The sequence below is a fragment of the Lepidochelys olivacea genome (genome assembly GCF_965140295.1).
Source record: "Lepidochelys olivacea isolate rLepOli2 genome assembly, chromosome: 18".
Classification (NCBI taxonomy): Eukaryota; Metazoa; Chordata; order Testudines; family Cheloniidae; genus Lepidochelys; species Lepidochelys olivacea.
In genome coordinates this window covers 28,459,166-28,476,839 of record NC_140428.1, presented here as the reverse complement: position 1 = coordinate 28,476,839, position 17,674 = coordinate 28,459,166, and the positions used below count along the sequence as shown (strand labels likewise).

Sequence of the window (17,674 nt, the reverse complement as noted above, 5' to 3'; positions counted from 1 at the left end):
TCTGGGAATGAATCATCTGCTAGCATCTGTCTCCTCCACAGAGAGAACAAAGCCACGGGGGCGTGCTGGATAAATCACCTAACTCTGGGCTAATCTCATCCCTAGTGAATCAGCTCTGAAGTCATGGGAACGAGACTAGGGATGAGTTTGTCCTAGTGTGTTTTAAATGTTAGCACAGAGATGGCTAAACGGATCTACAGGAAAAGGGAAAGCAAGTGAAATTGTGGATGTGACGAGAAATGATGATTCTTTGAATGTATGTCACACCTTTCATCAGCGGATTCAAAGCTCTGTACAGATATTAATTAGCTGAGACTCACAGTCTCTCTATGAAATAGGTAAATATCATCCTCATTTTCAGCTGGGTAAATAGAGGCATTAGAGAAGTGAAGTGATAGTGGCAGGGGAAGAATTAGAACCCAGTATTCACAGTCCCCTGCTTTCACCTCTAGATCTATTCCCTCCTTCATCAATGTAGCACATGAAAGCAGTAGAGGAATGGTCCCCCTCCCGCCCCCTCCCCATAGTATTGTTGGAGTCTTCTGGTCAACACGTGTCTTTTGCAGAGACAGCACTTAGCACAGTGTTTGAGACCCCTTGGTGCTACTGCACTGCACATGAATAATAATAACGAAGAGAAGGCACGCCGGAGTAAATGGGGAATTTGGTTTAAATTGCTTCATGCAAAGGGTATGGAATACATGGAATAAATTACCCTGAGAGCAGACTGAAGCAAAGTGTGTAAATTGTTGGAGACATACCTCAAGTTGCTCTTAAGGAGGAGGGGATGAAATGGTATGGTGAAAAAAGTGCCAAAGGGAATTAAGGTCAGAGAAAATAAAAGGCTAGCAGGGAGAGCCAGCCATTCATCCCCTTTTCGTAAATTATCTCATTTCTTAAAACCTGAAACATCCACTGGGAGCTGAATAAGCTTGACCATTTGACAGTGAGCCCAACCCAGCTCTCCAGTGCCTGGAAGCAGGACTATATAACACTCAAATATTTACAGTAGCAATGAAATATGTAGCTTAACAGCATTTGTAATTTAAGAGAAACCCCACTGTGAAACTTTGAAGAGAATGAATTGTTCTTTGGGGGAAAAAAAGAAAAAAACCACGATCTGGTAGTGTAAAGCTCACTCCCAAAAGCTCAGGTATATTAATCTGTGCTAATCTGAAACCTCAGGGGGAACACCCAGCAACCCAGCAAAATGACGTCAATGGAAACAATGGCTTCGCTTATTTGAAATAACATCCTTGTTCCCAGGCAGCATGCCGAGCTTTGCTTTTACAGATGCCTGACTAAAAGGACCAGAACTATTGTGGGGCTGGGGTCTCCCTCTGAACCTGGGATTTCAAAGGACAGTTTCTTCCAAGTATCTGATCTACCCAGTTGATGGAATGTTAATGGTTGTATTTAACCATTGGACCAGCTTGGATTCCTGGGGACGTGATGGTTTAAAGACTGCAAGTGACGCAAAATCTAAGACTGATTATCTTCCTGAAAGACCTACTCTAGCGCCACCAGAAATTATGGGTTTGATGCAGAAATTAGTGGGTGAGGTTCTTCGGCCTGTGTTGTGAAGGAAGTCAGTCTACGTAATCATAAAGTTTGCTTTGGGCCTCAACAGCTATGAATGGTGCTTGTGGAATCTACTCCACTGGCTACTTGCTCTTATTGGGAAAAGAAAAGGTTTCCTAATGTCTAACTTAAAGTGTTCCTCTCTAGTTTCAGGCTCCAGTTGCCTCTCTCTAGTTATAATGTTTCCTTGAGGTTAAATATCTTGGAAGTATTTTGTACATTCTTTGGAATTTTTCTTTTCATACAAATGTAATCACAACAGTTTGTATCTTTAATCCTTAAAGGGGACACAGAATCATTTCAATCTAATTCTCTTTTTTTGCTAATTGCTTCTCTTCCTGGGAAACTGCTCTAGATGAATGATGGACTCTTTAAGTAGTCAGTCAGTTAGTGGAGTCTTAAGAGAGAACTTTGATAAAAGCTGTAAAGACATCCTTATTCATGGCATTGTTCTGGATAAGTGGAGATTTGGCAAGGGCAGTTGGATGTGATTCTGATACACCAAAACCTTACTAATCTTTACTCATGAATTTTCAGAGCTCTGCATTTAGTGGTGGCTTGGTGGCTAAATCCATGTGATTTGGAAAAGTTAAGAGCTAAAGACAAGATCATCAGTTCTTCAGTGGTGACTCCCTGTGCTTAGAAGAACCTTTAATAATAACTCCCATGGATGCCTCTCTTTGAGGACAAAGCCATCACGTTATCAGAAACTGTGAGATCTCCAGAGCAAAGGAGCCCCCTGCAAGAACCGCAGCCACCACATGCAGAGCTTGACAATGACGTGGTTGCAATAATGCAGCTCTGGAGATGCCAGGTGGCCTTGTGAGTGCATTGACTGTGGCTAGTAAATAGCCAGTCATCTGAAAAGCTGGAGTAGAGCCACTCTTCGTCATGCATGTCTCCAAAGGATTTTCTTCTCCATTCTCTCCCATTGCTCAGATTTCGGAGCTCCTCGCTCTTGCCAGCGGGAGGGAGACATCATTTTTCTGCATCTTCAGATGATTTCCTCACTGTATAGCCCAGTATACTTGTACATCCACTGAGATCTGCCTCTAGCTGCAGAGCATCAGTCCCATCTTGTGGCAGACGAGGGGAACTGCATTTTAGGCATGATAGTCACACAAAGCCTTCCCAATCTACCTGCTGGATTTGACTTGCAAATTCAGCTACCAGTCAAACAACTGGCAGAACAAACAATCAAGCCAATACATTGATAGTCTCAGAAGTACCTTGCAGGGAAAATTCAGCTCGCTGCGTCCTGCTCCTCTTTGTTTTTCTCTTTGATTTCTCCTAAATCAGCTGCTCGGATATACAGGGTAGGTACAGTGTGGCAGGGGAAATGGACACTAACCATCATGCAGAGGAAGAATGGTTCTTTGATTGCTGATAAGGAAGTGCACTCAGCATCCTCCTTCCAGACACCAGCTGATCACACGGGGCTGTGTATCTCCACTGCTCACCCACATGCGGCTCAGCTGCAGTAAGGGCACGTCAATTAGATGTGTTGTAAGGGAAAGTCCAGCTGAGTTCCATACACCTTCCCAATACGCAGCCCCTTGCAGTAACACTCCTACAGCCTTCAGCCTTCGGAAACCGGAGGCTGATCAGCTGCAGCCTGCCGGCGGTGGCCTCTGAATTCGATGAGCAGTGAAAAGTGAAGCAGTTTTCAGACGGAAGACGATGAGAGCCACAACCACTCTCTGACTCCAAATCAGCAAGGTACTTAAGCACATACCTAACTTTAAACCTGCAGTAATCCCCTGGAAATCCTTGCTATTGCCTTTAACATCTTGACTTTCAATTAACTTAATTTAATTCAGTCATTCTTTCAGTGAGGCTACTCACATGCTTAAAGTTAGGCATGTGCTTAAGTTCCTGGCTGAACTGGGGCCCTGAATAAGGTTAGTCAGGGATATTTGCAAACATCTGACTTCAGTATAAATGTAGCAGTGTTATTACCAAATCGCCCACCAATACACGAGCATGGAGCTGTTCATCCTGCCTATTCCCTGTCACCTCTTTGCTTTCAGTTAGTTAATTCATTTTTAAAAGCCTAACAACTTAACTAAAACAATGCTGGTGATTTCCTGCTGTTTGGTTGTCAAGAAAAGCTTTGTCCTGAAAAGTTAATAAGTTTTGCTTCTTTCTGCTCTTCTCCCCTCCCCTGCCTTAAGCTAAAGAACTAAGCAATAAATACTGCTTGAAAGCTGGACATAAAGGAACAGGGTGGTTTAAATTGGTTTTAAATGGGCAGTTTAAACAAAACATACCCTATAATTTGATAGACTGAATCTTCAGATAACAGAGTAAATGAAATCAGGAAGGTATATTTGGTTTCTAAAATCAAATTAAGGCAGATTCTAGCTTCACTAGCACTAATTTGATATGAACTCCCTCATTCCTCAAGGCTCCTGCAGCTCTGACTAGCCCTGAGATGTTGTATTATTGAATTCTATTGTTAGGCACTTTATAGACTTCAGGTTTTGCTTTTAAGTACGTAGTGTAGGTTTGTTAATGCTCAACTGTGAGTCTTGTGGAGGAGGATAAAATCTTAGGTGCCTTTCTGTGGAAAAAGCTCTTAAGGAAGGTGTTCCTACTCCTTAATTTTTGCTTCCACTTCCCAAAACTTGCAGCCCCTCCAGTTCCTGCAAGGTGGAATGATTGGCAGCCTTGGCAGTGATCAGCATTGTGACTTGCTTCATCTTGTATTTTTAGGGCAAGAGAAAACAACTCAGCTTTGATTAAAATAAAACAGCTGGAGTTCAGAATACTTGCCATAGGCTTGTCTGATGGGAAATACATGGGTGATATTCACCATGGACTAAACTGTACAAATCCCTTCCTAAAACCTGTGGGTATTGGAAGTCAGAGGAACTACTCTTGTGAATAAATGCTCACTAAGGAGAGTAAGAGTTGTACAGTCCAGGTCTTTCAGGATGACAAAGGGATATTTATATGTGGCTTAAAATAATATCAGTAATAACGGGGAAATGGTGGACTTGGTGGGACCCTGCAGTACCAAGATCCATGGAAATACTTATGCATAAATAAATGGTTCATTATTTATCTATTTGCATATTTAATCTAGCAGTGATCTCTGAATTTCTAAATTTGCATGAAACCTTGGTCTGTTTGGTTAGGTGCTTGGAAAGGTCATGGTTGCAATTGTCAATGCTAGAGACTGGCTGTTCCATTTTTAACTGTTTCTTCTATATATCTTCATATTTCATGCCCTTTCTGTGGCCCTCGGTTCAACCCATGCCTTTCATCGTCACCGAGCCTAGTTTGGCTCTCTGCCCATTAGTAGAGTGCAGCCAAAACAAAGTAGAGTATGGGGTCATTCAATTTCAGTTTTCCTTCCGAGCCCTGCCGTGCAAAAATCTCTAAATCTGCTGTTGTCACTCTACCCCTCTGCACTCAGAGAATTTGCGCAGTTTAGAGTTGGGTTTATCCTTTCCAGCATTTCCCCCCAGGTAGTCTTGGTAAGTGAAATGTAATTCTGTACAATAGAGTAGCTGCTGGTCTGGGTTATCCAAAGCATGTGTGTGCCTTCCTATTTAAAGGACTCCAGTATGTTCCCCACTCCTGCTACTGCCAGCAAAGTTGAGGGGGTTGGTCAGAGTAATTCTCCCAGGTTCTCTTAAACATCCACTACTTCACTGCTCTCTGGCTCGAAACTCTTTGCATGCTGCTGCAATAAACACTGTGCTTAAAGTCAGTCTGGATTCATGGAGCAGGTCTGAGCTGGGTATGGGTATCTTGGGCTAAAGAAGACTCTAATGATACCGTGACTTGCTAGAACAACAGAAGTCAGGAGAGAGATGGGCAGTAGAGGGCTGTATTCGGTTTATGTCATCCTTATCCTGTTCTTGCTCGTTGGCTGTTCTGGATCGGAACGTAGATTTCATTTTTAGAAGGAGTGGCCTTGTGCATTTAAAAAAGTGGTGATGCAGCTGGGTGGGGAAGTAAATAACCCAGGAAGGGGCTAGTCCAGGGAACAAGAATGGCTTATTCTTCCACCCCCAATATTTTTGACTGTCACATATTCCCCTATTGTCCTTTCCTTGAATATGCAACTGCAAGTGCATTCCGCCCATTGCAACTCATGCTGGCGCTTGAATAGGCATCTTCTCCTCAAATTGCTGCGTGGTGCGCTCGCTCTCTCAAGCGGGTGCATAGGGATAATCGAATCTGTTGTGGACTTGGGGCTCCCCACATTGGTACCAGTTAAATTATCGGGCTGACCTGTTGGCTTTCCTAGTGTGTTAGACTCCGGATGCTTCACAGCAGATGTAATAGGAGGAGGAGAACAGCTGGCTTTCTTTCTGGCTGGAGAAGAGTATAAGACGTGAAAAGAAACTAAGCTGAAGAAGTAACAGATGTTCCTTTGCCTTTATAATCTACTTTCTTTTAGTGACTAGGTTGTCAAATTTGTTTCTGGAGGCATTTTGAAGGAGAAAATAGACTTCTCCCAAAGTTAGCATTTGTTTATTAATTTTAGCTGTGGAAAGATGAGGGCTCATTATTGTGAGTTCCCTGTGAGTACCACGTATTTCAGCTGTATTCTCTGCTTTGGTCAGAGAATGGGATTGACTATCAAGGCCATATTTGGGTGACTGCAGTGTAACATATGGCTGGATGTCTTTTCAGATGATTTCTTTCGAAAACCCCACCTCATGAAATCAGTCACATTGTACTTGGATAAGCTGTCCATTCATTTGTACCCTTCATTAGAAAAGTTTGAGGAAGAGCTGCTGGATTTACTCAACAGTGAGCGTTTACTTAAGGTACTGTACATATCATGGCAACACTAATAACTCCTTTATCATCTCAACAGGTGTCAGAGGAGCAGCCGTGTTAGTTTGTATTCGCAAAAAGAAGAGGAGGACTTGTGGCACCTTAGAGACTAACCAATTTATTTGAGCATAAGCTTTCGTGAGCTACAGCTCACTTCATCGGATGCATTTCGTGATGAAGTGAGCTGTAGCTCACGAAAGCTCATGCTCAAATAAATTGGTTAGTCTCTAAGGTGCCACAAGTCCTCCTTTTCTTTTTATCATCTCGGTATTTTTATCATGCTAATAGACTGACATTGATAGGGTGATTTTCTTCAAGATGCATATTAATAGCTTTCCTAGCAATTGAATAAACCATCTCTGTGAAGCACTTTGCCTACCATTGAAGTGCAAGCTCTGGGATGAAATGTGGTAGCTGTTTAACCGTGCAAAGCCACACTACACAACAGTTCAGCGCAAGGTGTGCAGCATACCTTATCTAACTGAAGGCTTGTGTAGGGAGCTGCCATATGATTGGCCAAGTGAGAACCTGGCCAGGATTCAGAGAGTAATTTCCCTATACTCATGAGAAGCACCTTAGGAAATGTAATGACCACAGACAGCAAGACCTGGATCTTACATCTTTTCCCAAAGACTGCACCAACCTCCCTTTAGCCCAAAGGCGAGGCACTGGCTCAGTACTGGCCAAGGGCAAGAAGCACTGCCTAGTGAATTGCCATCACAATTTTCTAAAGCCTCTGGGCGCTCTCTCATACTCCCAGCCCTGTAATGATCTGCCCCAGCCTTGCTTCAGTCATGGTATCTGGCCCAGGAATCTTCAGCTACAAGACAGAGATTCTCCGTCAGATGCATTCGCAATAAATGAGAGTTAGGGAGCGCTGGCATGTCCTTCTCTGGCATACTCTCCCGTTTGTTAAGGTGAGCAGGTGCCACTTTATCTGTCTGCAATGGCTAGTCTTGATACGACGGGTCTCAGACTCTGTAGCCAGACAACGGACAGGACTTGTACTGAAGAAGCCTTTGCCCTGAATAGCTGAATCAGTGTGGGGTTTGTGCAAATACCTAAGCCCTGCAGTATTTGGAGGTAACACAGATAGAAGATATGCATGTGTAGCTGCCAGTTTTGGGATAAATTTTATTTCTGGCTAAGTCAGCAGTTCACGGGGCATGGTATTGGCATCGCCTACCGCTGATGTTATCACACAGCGTTTGTGATCTAAATCCCTGCAGTCACAATCCTATTATTAAAGCCCCAGGTAGCTAAAAAGGAGGGATTAGGTACAAGTTCCTGATTCGGTGTTTAAAATAATTATTCAGGGACTTAACACACAGCCATTTTCCGTGAAATAATAAAATACCACCGGCCAAGGGAGGAGCTGTTTCTGCAGTGCTTCCAGTTCTCTGTACTGTTGTCCCTCCACGATTGAAAAGAAATCCCTAATAACCAGAGAAGCAAAACAATTGCATGTTTGCACGACGAACTGCATTGTCCTCTATCTGTGCTCATCTTACACGACAGCGATTTACCACTTACCCCATCCTAGTCGAGGAGGAATGTGAAAGGTTGAAAATTAGCAGTGGGCCTGGGGGTTGTTTTTTTTTGGGGTTGGGTATTTTGCAACAGCGACAGCACTTTTGTGTTTTTTCTACAACGTTATTTTGGAAACTTTCTAAAATGAGAGACCCAAAAACCAGGCGATTATTTTAGTTTTAAGGAGCAAAGAAGGAGAAAGTACCGTAAGGCTGTTGCTTTGTTTTGTATACAATAGACACACGTATAAAAATGGCACTAGCGCAAGATTGCTTTAGGGACAGTGTGCTAATTTTCCACCATGAAAGTAATTTTATTACGTTTTAGCATTTTACTTCTTGGTTTTCTTTTTGATCATCAGAAAGCTGCTCTCCGTGGTTTATGTTTGGAATATTCAAACACTAATAGGTTGCAGTTTGGTCAACTTGTTTTGATTAATGGGAAGATAAAGGAACTTTAAGGTTTAATGTTCATTTTCAAATATATAATTTAGTAAGCAATAATGACCGGGAGGAAAATCCTTGTTTGTTTGTCATATTTGCTGTGGATTTTCTGTTAAGATAAAACACTTTAATATCTAGCAATCACTCTGGGGCAGGTTCCATTTTTATGTCTTTATGATTAATTGCCTAAATTTTCCTTCCTGATCTTCCAAATGCCCCTTCATTGACTAGAGGCATGAGAACCAGGAAAAGAGCAAACATAACTCACGAAAGAAAATGGATTTGCAGGGCTCTGCTCCATGTCGTATTGTGCCATCTCCCATCTGAGGGCTTTAATCTCGCCAAGCACTTCAGCCCTGATCCATCGAAGTACTTAAGCGTGTGCTTAAATTTAAGCACAGGAGTAGTCCCAGGGAGGTGAACAGCACTACTTGCATGCTTAACCGTGTTAAAAAGGAGAGGTGCACTTCTCCAAGGCCATTATGGGGAGTCCCCACTGGCCAGATTTGGGAGGCAGGAGCTGAGCACCACCTCTGAAGCGTGTAGCTCATCCCTAGACTGGGTCGCAATGTCAATGCAATGGTCTCCCCAGCTTCTCCCAGCAAAGATGGGGCTGGGGCTGGGGCCAGGGAGGTAGCCGTAATGAAGGAGCCGCTTCTGCAGCACCGTTATTTCCGCCTGTGCTGTAACCATGGTGAAATTGGCCCGTTCCCCAGGATAGCTCCACGGTGGACGGGAGCGAAGTTCTCATTCAGGAACGGCGGCTGCACATCGGGGTCCACAATGGCTTATGCTTCGTTCAGACGCCTCAGGTGGTGGTGGTGGTGCCAGAGGCCGAGGTGGCTCGGGGGCGCTCAACCAGCTTCCACAGGAAACAAGACCTCAGCGCCAAACCCAGGTATGAAGTGAAAGGACCAGTAACGGCGGAGGAGTGGCTGGTTTCTGCTGCTTTTGGGTGCCCTGTGGTGCTCCATGTCACTCCTCTTGTCAGTGGCAGATGGGCTGCAGTCCACAGGGCTAGAGCATCAGACGGCCTTCCTGCGTGCCCTCCCGGGATTTCAGTTCTGGGAAATCAGAATTGGAAAATGGGCAGGGCTGAGGGAGAAAGCTCATTACCCAGCTCTGGGCCCCATCCTGCCTGGCGTTGAGCACCTTCCCATCTGCAGAGGGAGCGGAGGAGTTTGCAGATTCAGGTCCTGTCCAACCCATGTCGCTATGGGTCAGCAGGGCTCTGAACGACTCGTCCCTTTCTTAAAAAGGCCCGTGGTGTTTTTGAGGTAGAACAACCCCCAACAACAGGTCTGGGTGTTCAAGAGAAGAATGTTTCTCAGGGGCTTGTGGTGGTGGGCCTAATACAGTTGAGCCATGTTCTTTGGGCTGTACAAAGCCTTTGCTGTTAAAATGTCAGTGAATTAATTGAACTCATCGTAGGAGTAACTCTAGAAGCACTTTCCCACGGTCTGTATCAGGTTTGCTCTTAGATTGTAAGACCTTTGGGGGAGGGACCATCATTTTGTTCTGTGTTTGTACAGCACCTAGCGCCATGGAGTCCTGGTCCCTGGCCCGGGCTCCTAGATGCTTGCACAATACAAATAACAACTTATAATAATTTCCAGACCTGTGCTCAATGCCACACAGTACCAACAGAGCACCAGCAAGGGATGCAGCTGGAATGAATCAGCTGGAAGCTAATTTCTGCAGGACTATAATAAACAGCCCCCATTTAATCTGTGGTTTTGTTACATTCTAACGCAGCATGGTAGGTCAAGCTCTGGTTTTGAGAAGCCGCATTCGTTTGACAGAGATGGTCCGTCACCCAGCATTCGCAATCATCTTCCAGCTGGAGTATGTCTTCTGTGCACCAAGCAGAGCCGACAGGAAGGTAAGAGTGAATGTAACACTTACGAATAACTGTTTCTGCTACCCATTGTGTCCGGAAGGATCCAAAGTGCTTACAAACTATGCATGTACAGCATCGCTGACGTTCCTTAACTAGTCACACAGCATATTCTTCCAAAAGACCACGATAGCTTCTTGACGCTGTTCTGTTGATCGGTGACATTTTTAGCCTTTCTGTGATTAATTATTAAAGAACATAAATCTGTACCTGATAGACCAGAATGCTATTGTGTAACTATATATTCTGACCAAGTTTTACAATCCTCTGTTACCGAAACAATAGACAAATGGCACCTTCTGAGCAATTCTTGGCTGCAGTATAATTAGTGCAGGTATTAAAGACACATGCCATCTATTGAAAAACTCCTTATGAAAAGGTTAAGATGTTGAGCCCCTTAAAGAAAAATTGAGTAGTTTCTTGCTAATGCCTGGCTTTCTAACTTCTGAAATGCTGAATTGTACTGCATGTCATCTAGCTGGTAATAATTTTAGCTCCTTCAGCGCACTAAACTAGTATTCTCAGATTAGATGAGAGGAAAATTGAAGAGACAGATACTTGCAACTCAAAATTATTGGTTACATTTATTGTAATGAAACCATTCTTCTCAGAACTGCATTGATATTTTGTTTTATCACCAGAACAACTTAAAATTAAGCTCAGAAACAAGTTTGTAGAAAGCTTTCAATGGAGAAAAGGTCTGGAAATGTTAGACTGTTGAAAGCTTGACCTTCTGGTAAAGTGAACAAAATGATTCAGATAAAAAATATACATTGTGCGACATCTATAATAAAGACAACTATAAGACTGCATTACAGTGCAACCTTTTGTATACAGTAGATGCACTGATAATTTATACCATGGGAAACCTGTTTTCAAGAATCTTGAAAGAAAGATTTTGGAGCCTTGTGACTCAGAGCTGTGTCACAAGTTTAAGGTTTTCCAACCCCCATGGTAAACTTATATACACTAAGCTAAAGTCCCCACGAATATTTGTGATGATTTACAGCTGTTTCTGAGTGATACACACTGTGAATTATATGTTAAATTTGGTTGCTTTCAAGTCTTCTCTGAAATATTTAAGCTCTGGTAGGCTGTTTTGGCACATACTGCTCCTCTTGCCTTGCTTTTGAGGCTGTGCGATACTTCATAAATTCTCTCTGATGGAATGGTTTCATCGTAACGAAGTACTGGATTCCAGTTAACAGCCCGACAAACTTCTTTCTTCAGTACAGAGTGGAAGTCAAGTGTTCCAAAAAGGAAGATGTGGTTTTTCCCAGAAATTGCTGACATTGTAGAACAAAAAGACGTTAAGGCCCTGGGGCCCAAAACTCCCATTGACCTTAATGTGTGTAGAGCCAGGCTCTTTCTTCTTAAAACTTTTGTTATTTCATAAGGTGCTCTTGATTTTTGCACCTAGGGTATATAGGCTTAGAATCATAGAATATCAGGGTTGGAAGGGACCTCAGGAGGCCATCCAGTCCAACCCCCTGCTCAAAGCAGGACCAAGAGTTCTTTTAGGAGTTCTCATCTCACACATTCCAATTTCAGCAGTGGTTGAGTATTTAATTCAGTTGATAAACCAAAGAAAGCACAAGAGGTTTTACTTACTGTAACATATCACTCCCTATTGATAATTATTACTAGCACATTTAATCCTTTTCATTAATACAAATGATCACTGGGTCTTAACTCTTGAAAATGCACTTGGTAATGCTCTGGTTTTCCTCCCTGTTGCTTTTTCCCCACAATACATCACTCTTGAGTAGCAATCTACTTACACAGTACGTGCATTGATGAAAGAAAAACAAAAATTTGTTCTTTTAAAAATGACTATTGATTAAAAATCTCAAATTTGCAACATAACAGAAATTGAACACAGACCTGAAGAAAGGCACCCTAAAGAAAGTGATCCTTCAAAGAGCATACAGCACACTTATTTCTTTTGGTGAAAATTCCTAATGAAATTGTGATTGCTAATTTTAGATTCCTCTGCTTTTATTAATTAAATTATCTATCTTAATCCCTCTGTGTCTCTGGTCTTGCAAATGGGAAATTTTGATTATATTTGTCATTTTAGCCTACAATATTCTGCACTTAGCAGCTCTGACTTGGAGAACAGCTCCGATTGTCTCATGGTGAAACTATTGAAACTTCTTTATTTGTTAACCAAAAGGTCACTTTGCTTTGTGACAGCAGCAGTGTCTTCATGCTCCTGCTTGGCATTGCATGTCCTCTTCCTTCAATCCCCAAAACCCCTCAGGCAGTGGCTTCTCCTTCACTCTCTAAACAAAGTCCCAGAAGATAAGAGCTTTGGTTTCCTAGTCTTCAGTTCATTCTCTTCTGTTAACTTTACAGGCCCTCAGTTAAATATGGAAGTGGCCTTCTATTCCGTTTTATTTTAGGTGCTTTTAGGAACAAGTACAGTCGAGGAGCTGATTGGGTCTTGACAGCTGAGTTGCTTGTTTGGAATGTCACTTACTTCACCACCTGGAGATAGCTATTGTCTGTTTGCCCATTGTCCCATTCTGCACATAGGCATGTAGTGCTCAGCTGGCCCCCCAGCATCTCAAGCTGCCTCAGGAATGTCTGGGCTGCGGGATCTGTAATGGAATCCTTTGGTTGCTAGTGAAACAGGGAAACACTCATGCTATTGGTAAGAGTCACTAACAACAGTCACTTCCACTCTCGTGCCTAATCGGCCTTCACCTCCCTCAGATATAATGAAAATTGTCAGGTCAGGCATCCTATGAATGCATGATTTCTCACAGGATTTGGTAGTGATCTGAGGGTGTCGTGCAGACCGTTGTCTGCTAATCAGATCGAGTGTATGAGGCATTCAGAATAGAACTCACAACCTGGTGTGGCTACAGTGTAGGTTGGAGAAAAACTGCACTAACTCTGCAGAGGAAGAAGAGAGAAACTGTCAGTGTTGTTGTTCTGACTCTTGGTAAACATTCTGATGCTACAGGGCACCAGGAAAGAACCCAGAAAGATAGACAGTGAGCAAAGGAGCAGGGTCAATAGCTCAGTTACTCATGGATGTCAAAGAGGGCATATCTAAAATGTTCCATCCCATAGAAAGAAGCTACCCACACGTTAACCTTTGGATGCCAACCATCACTGGACCTGCCCCTAACAATAGGCTCTCAGGCCAATTTGATCCTTTCTTTCTATTGCTGAAGTGAGTGCTGAGTGAGGCTAAACGTTAAAAGCTGTTTGGGCTTATTTGCCTGTTAATATCATTGGGCACCGCAGCTCTGTACTGTTCTGTACCCCCTTTGATTTGCAAACTAGAAAGTAGAGCTGGTCAAATTAAGAGTTGCGAATCAGATTAGCTGGGAATTTAGTTGCTTGTTCTGTCCTTGAATGATTCATGCTCTTGACATCTGTGCATGAATCCATTCTTAAGTATTCTCTAGGTAGTTTGGACAAACAGTTTTCAGCTTGTGGGTTGTTTGGTTTAGCTAATCTATTCACTATACATTATATTTGGTCATCCAAATCACATGATGTTGCTTGTTCTCCATGTCTGGGCCACTGAACCTTCTTAGAAAGGAGATTAGCAAATAACCTCTCATGCACATAAAAGTATGTATATGAGAATCAGCCGTTCCCCAAACACCCATGTGAACAAAACCCATTCGCGTCAGTCTTTTTAAGGAGCGAATAGTAAGGTGGCAGGAACATGGCAGAACTGAAGAGCACTACAGAATTCGAACACGTGCATAAACGCAACTTTTCCGGATTCACCCCCCTCTTCTAGAAAGTGGTGTTTGTTTCTTACGGCTTGATCCAACACCCATGGAAGTCAATGGAAGTCTTCAGCAGGAGTTAGATCAGGCTTTTAATGTGGATCCCTTTGTGCTAAAATCATAGCTAATTGAGAATCTGACTCTCACCTTGTGTTGATCTAAATATTTAATGTTATGTTGGAACGTTATAAAACCTGGAGCAAAAATTGTACTTGACTATAAAGTGTCTTTCAGAATCAAACAATAGCTCCTTTTGTAGCTCACATGTTGCTTCTGAAGAACTATTTCAGTCTGTAGAGTAGAAAGGCAAATATCGCCCATCAAAATGACAAAGTGCTTTTTAATGGTCCCACATGTAATGTGGCACAAATGGGCTTATGAAGTCTTTCTAATTATATGTTAATTTTTTCCGCTATAAATGGAGAAACCTAGCCTGCAGCAGTCCTGGAGTGCTCTGGCAAGCTCAATTGGAGAATTTCAACTTTGAAAAAGCAAATTCTTCTTTAGGTTTTAGTACAAAATGGAATTTTTGCACTATGAAAATAATTCATCCTTTCTTGGTCCTTTTTTGAATCCTTAACTCCATGTGTGAGTTTAAATCTTTTATTGTTCTGAGGATTTCAAAAACACAATTCACCGACTTTGGATGAATTCCCTGTACCAATATTATGCATGCTAGCATACGTTTATTGGGATAAGTGCACACATTTAAATTGGTTTCAGAGTAACAGCCGTGTTAGTCTGTATTCGCAAAAAGAAAAGGAGTACTTGTGGCACCTTAGAGACTAACCAATTTATTAGAGCATAAGCTTTCGTGAGCTACAGCTCACTTCATCAATTTAAATTGTTTCATCCAGTTTTTTAGTCCGAATTCTGGAGCAATGCAAAATTGTGGCAAGCAGACAGAAAGCTATTCACTACCATTATTGTCTTTAACGCTGAGGAATTCCATGGAATCAGTGATGTAAATGGGGATCATGCAATAAATTCCTTCCCACACCAACCCCATGTGTGACCATCTCATACCCCGCATCATGAGATGTGACTGCCTGGTCCCTAGGCACAACACCGAACTGGTGCACTGAGTTGATTTCAATGGGATAAGACTTCACATTATATTGTGTTGGGGGGGATGGGAATGGATGTGAGCTTCTCCACCTATATCCTGAATAGTAAGCATAGGCCATTTCCAGCAGTAGGACATTGGGCAAGATGCGTAAGTGATCTGATGCAATGTTGCAACCATGTTCTTCCCTGCGTAGATGGTAGTTTTCACTCCTTGAAATACCGGGTAGGATAAGTCCAGTTAATGCTATATAAATGTATCCTCCATTAAAGATAGGAATCTCCCTTCGGAATGCCTTCAGCTTTGTCTTCATCACCTGTGTTGATTGCTGTGCCTGGACTCTGTCTCTTAGCAGCCACGCTTTGAAATAAAGGTCTAGGCTATCCCTGTGAGAGCTCTCAGCAAGGTATGGACACCGGAATAGGTTTGCTTATTGCAGTCTTCCATTTTATCCCAGAGGTCTTGAACCTGGAGGGTTTGAGTAACTGGGACTCAGGCTGTGGTGGGAGCATTTGAGCTTCATGGAGAGTGGAAGAGGGCTTGGGAAGCCTTTAGGTTTTGGGTGTTGGTTCAGTGTGAATGGATTTTAATAATATTGTGTGCATGTAATTAGGACCCATGATGGGTTCATATTTAATATACATAAATATGTAAAATAACAAATGAGTCAATCTTTGGAACTAAAAAAGACCCGTCTAATACTTTTATCACAAAATGGGGGCAGGTTTGGCCTACAGTAGGTTATGTTTATAGTATCTAAATCCAAAATAAGACCATTTTCACTTCTTTGGTGAAGAATGTAGCTTTTGTGTTTTTTCCATATGGAAAAGCTCATTAATGCAAGAGCCTGTGTTACAAGTGCAACCTCCTGTAACAACTGCGTCTAATGCTTTAATAGAAGGTAGACACAAAGTATTGCTAAAATGGCCAGAGTCATCCAGTGCTTTTCATTGCTCACTCATTGTTAGAGTGAGAACACGTAGGTTTGCATTAAAATGATTCTGCCCTGTTAACCAGCACTGTCTGGATGAGCCATTTTTGCCTTATTTTAGTAAATTGAGACCCTAATGACTTGGATAAAGATGATCGAATTCAGGGAGACAAGGGATTTTTAAATGGTCTGTTTTGCATGCAGTGCCTGAGGCAGACAGCAGGGGAGCCTCATCCTGGTGGACTGATAAATTGCTCCTCTTGCCCTGTTCCATGTACGTGGCCTGCCTGTCTCTCTCTCTCTAGGGCTGGGGGATTTCTAGCACATGTTGTGCAGGCTGTCACCTGCAGGGATCCTTTACTATTCCAGCCATTAGTTTGTAGTAAGAACGTGCAGCTTAATCAATAGCAATTGATTTGTTATGAGTCCCTAATTGTCCCGCTAAGATGATTGTGAGAGGGTCATTGATAATGCAGTAAATGTCATCTCTCATTAGAGCTGTCCAAAGGAAAACTGGGGGGGAAATGGATATTTATATAAGTGACACATGCCCTACTGGCAGATGGGATTTGTATTGATTGGGAGAAGACAAGCTGAAGAGAACCATACAATTGGAAAATTAGATATTGGATTCAATGAATTTAAAAAATTAAAACCCGAGGACCTGCAGAGGTCTGGGTATTTGAATGCAGATTTTTATTTTATTTTTGTACACTGATAAGAAACTTAAATTTATTTGAATGAAAGTCCAGTTCTAGGTGTAGTTTAAAAAAATAAAGAATCAAAGTGTATTTAATTCTGGAAGAAGGTACCAGACTGAGAGCTCTGTCGGCTGAAGTCCCATGCTTAGCCATGGAACAGATACAGCACGAGCAGCGGGAGCTAGATGCTTGTCCTACATTGTCTCCTTACCAATGTGCTTTAAAGCTGCCCTGGAAGGAGCACCTCTAGGAGATCAGTTTAGCCTCCATGGCTCAGTCAGTCCATGCCCTCAGCTGAGACTGCTAACAATTATGGTAGTGCTTTTAGTGATATGGTCCCTTGTACAATAGGACGTGGGCCACAGTCTCATCTGTTTCTGTCCATCCAGAGACATTCACCCAGTAACTCAGCACCTATATAAATTCCAAACTGATACTCTCAGAGAGCTCAGAATTTCTGCATTTCTCTTCCCACCTCTCAAGTGGAGATTTTTTAATTTAGCCTTTAAATATTTTGGCTAGATTGGGTGGCTCAAGGAAGCTGGTCTCAGATCTAGTCCTGAGGGCCCTGAATAGTGTGGTTATGATATCTTCTGGCTGCTGAGACAGCTTTGTCTCCTTACCCACCCAGTGTTGGCTGACTGCTCACTGCTGATGTGGGCTGACTTCGAGGTGAAATGCTCCTAGTTCCAATATCCCTGTTGCCTTGTGCAACCAACAGAGATTTATGAACACACCTACAAATGCTGCTCTGTATTGTGCCTGAAGCTTGTGGTCTTTGAGGATGCTGGTAAATAACAGGTCTTCAGCCAGTGTCTCCACTCTCCTGTGACTTTTTGAGAAGGGTAATTCATTGCAACTTCCTGCCCAGTTCATAGATTTTGTTGCTGGCAGAATAAACCCAGTTGAAAAATGGAGTCTTTGCAAACTTCTTTGAAGTCTCTCTGTCCTTGTTGACATTGTCCTGGGCTCT

General features: G+C 42.6%; 1 protein-coding gene across 5 annotated transcripts in view; it reads left to right on the top strand.

Moving 5' to 3' along the window:
* The window catches only part of NPHP4 (nephrocystin 4), a 100,527-nt gene that overhangs the window by 27,171 nt on the left and 55,682 nt on the right, over positions 1 to 17,674 (top strand). For all 5 annotated transcript variants that reach the window (XM_084652086.1, XM_084652085.1, XM_084652082.1 and 2 more), the window contains exons 8-10: positions 6,232 to 6,368; positions 9,068 to 9,249; positions 10,107 to 10,233. In XM_084652086.1, the coding sequence (XP_084508212.1) occupies positions 6,232 to 6,368; positions 9,068 to 9,249; positions 10,107 to 10,233 (446 nt within the window). The remainder of the gene's footprint in view (positions 1 to 6,231; positions 6,369 to 9,067; positions 9,250 to 10,106; positions 10,234 to 17,674) is intronic.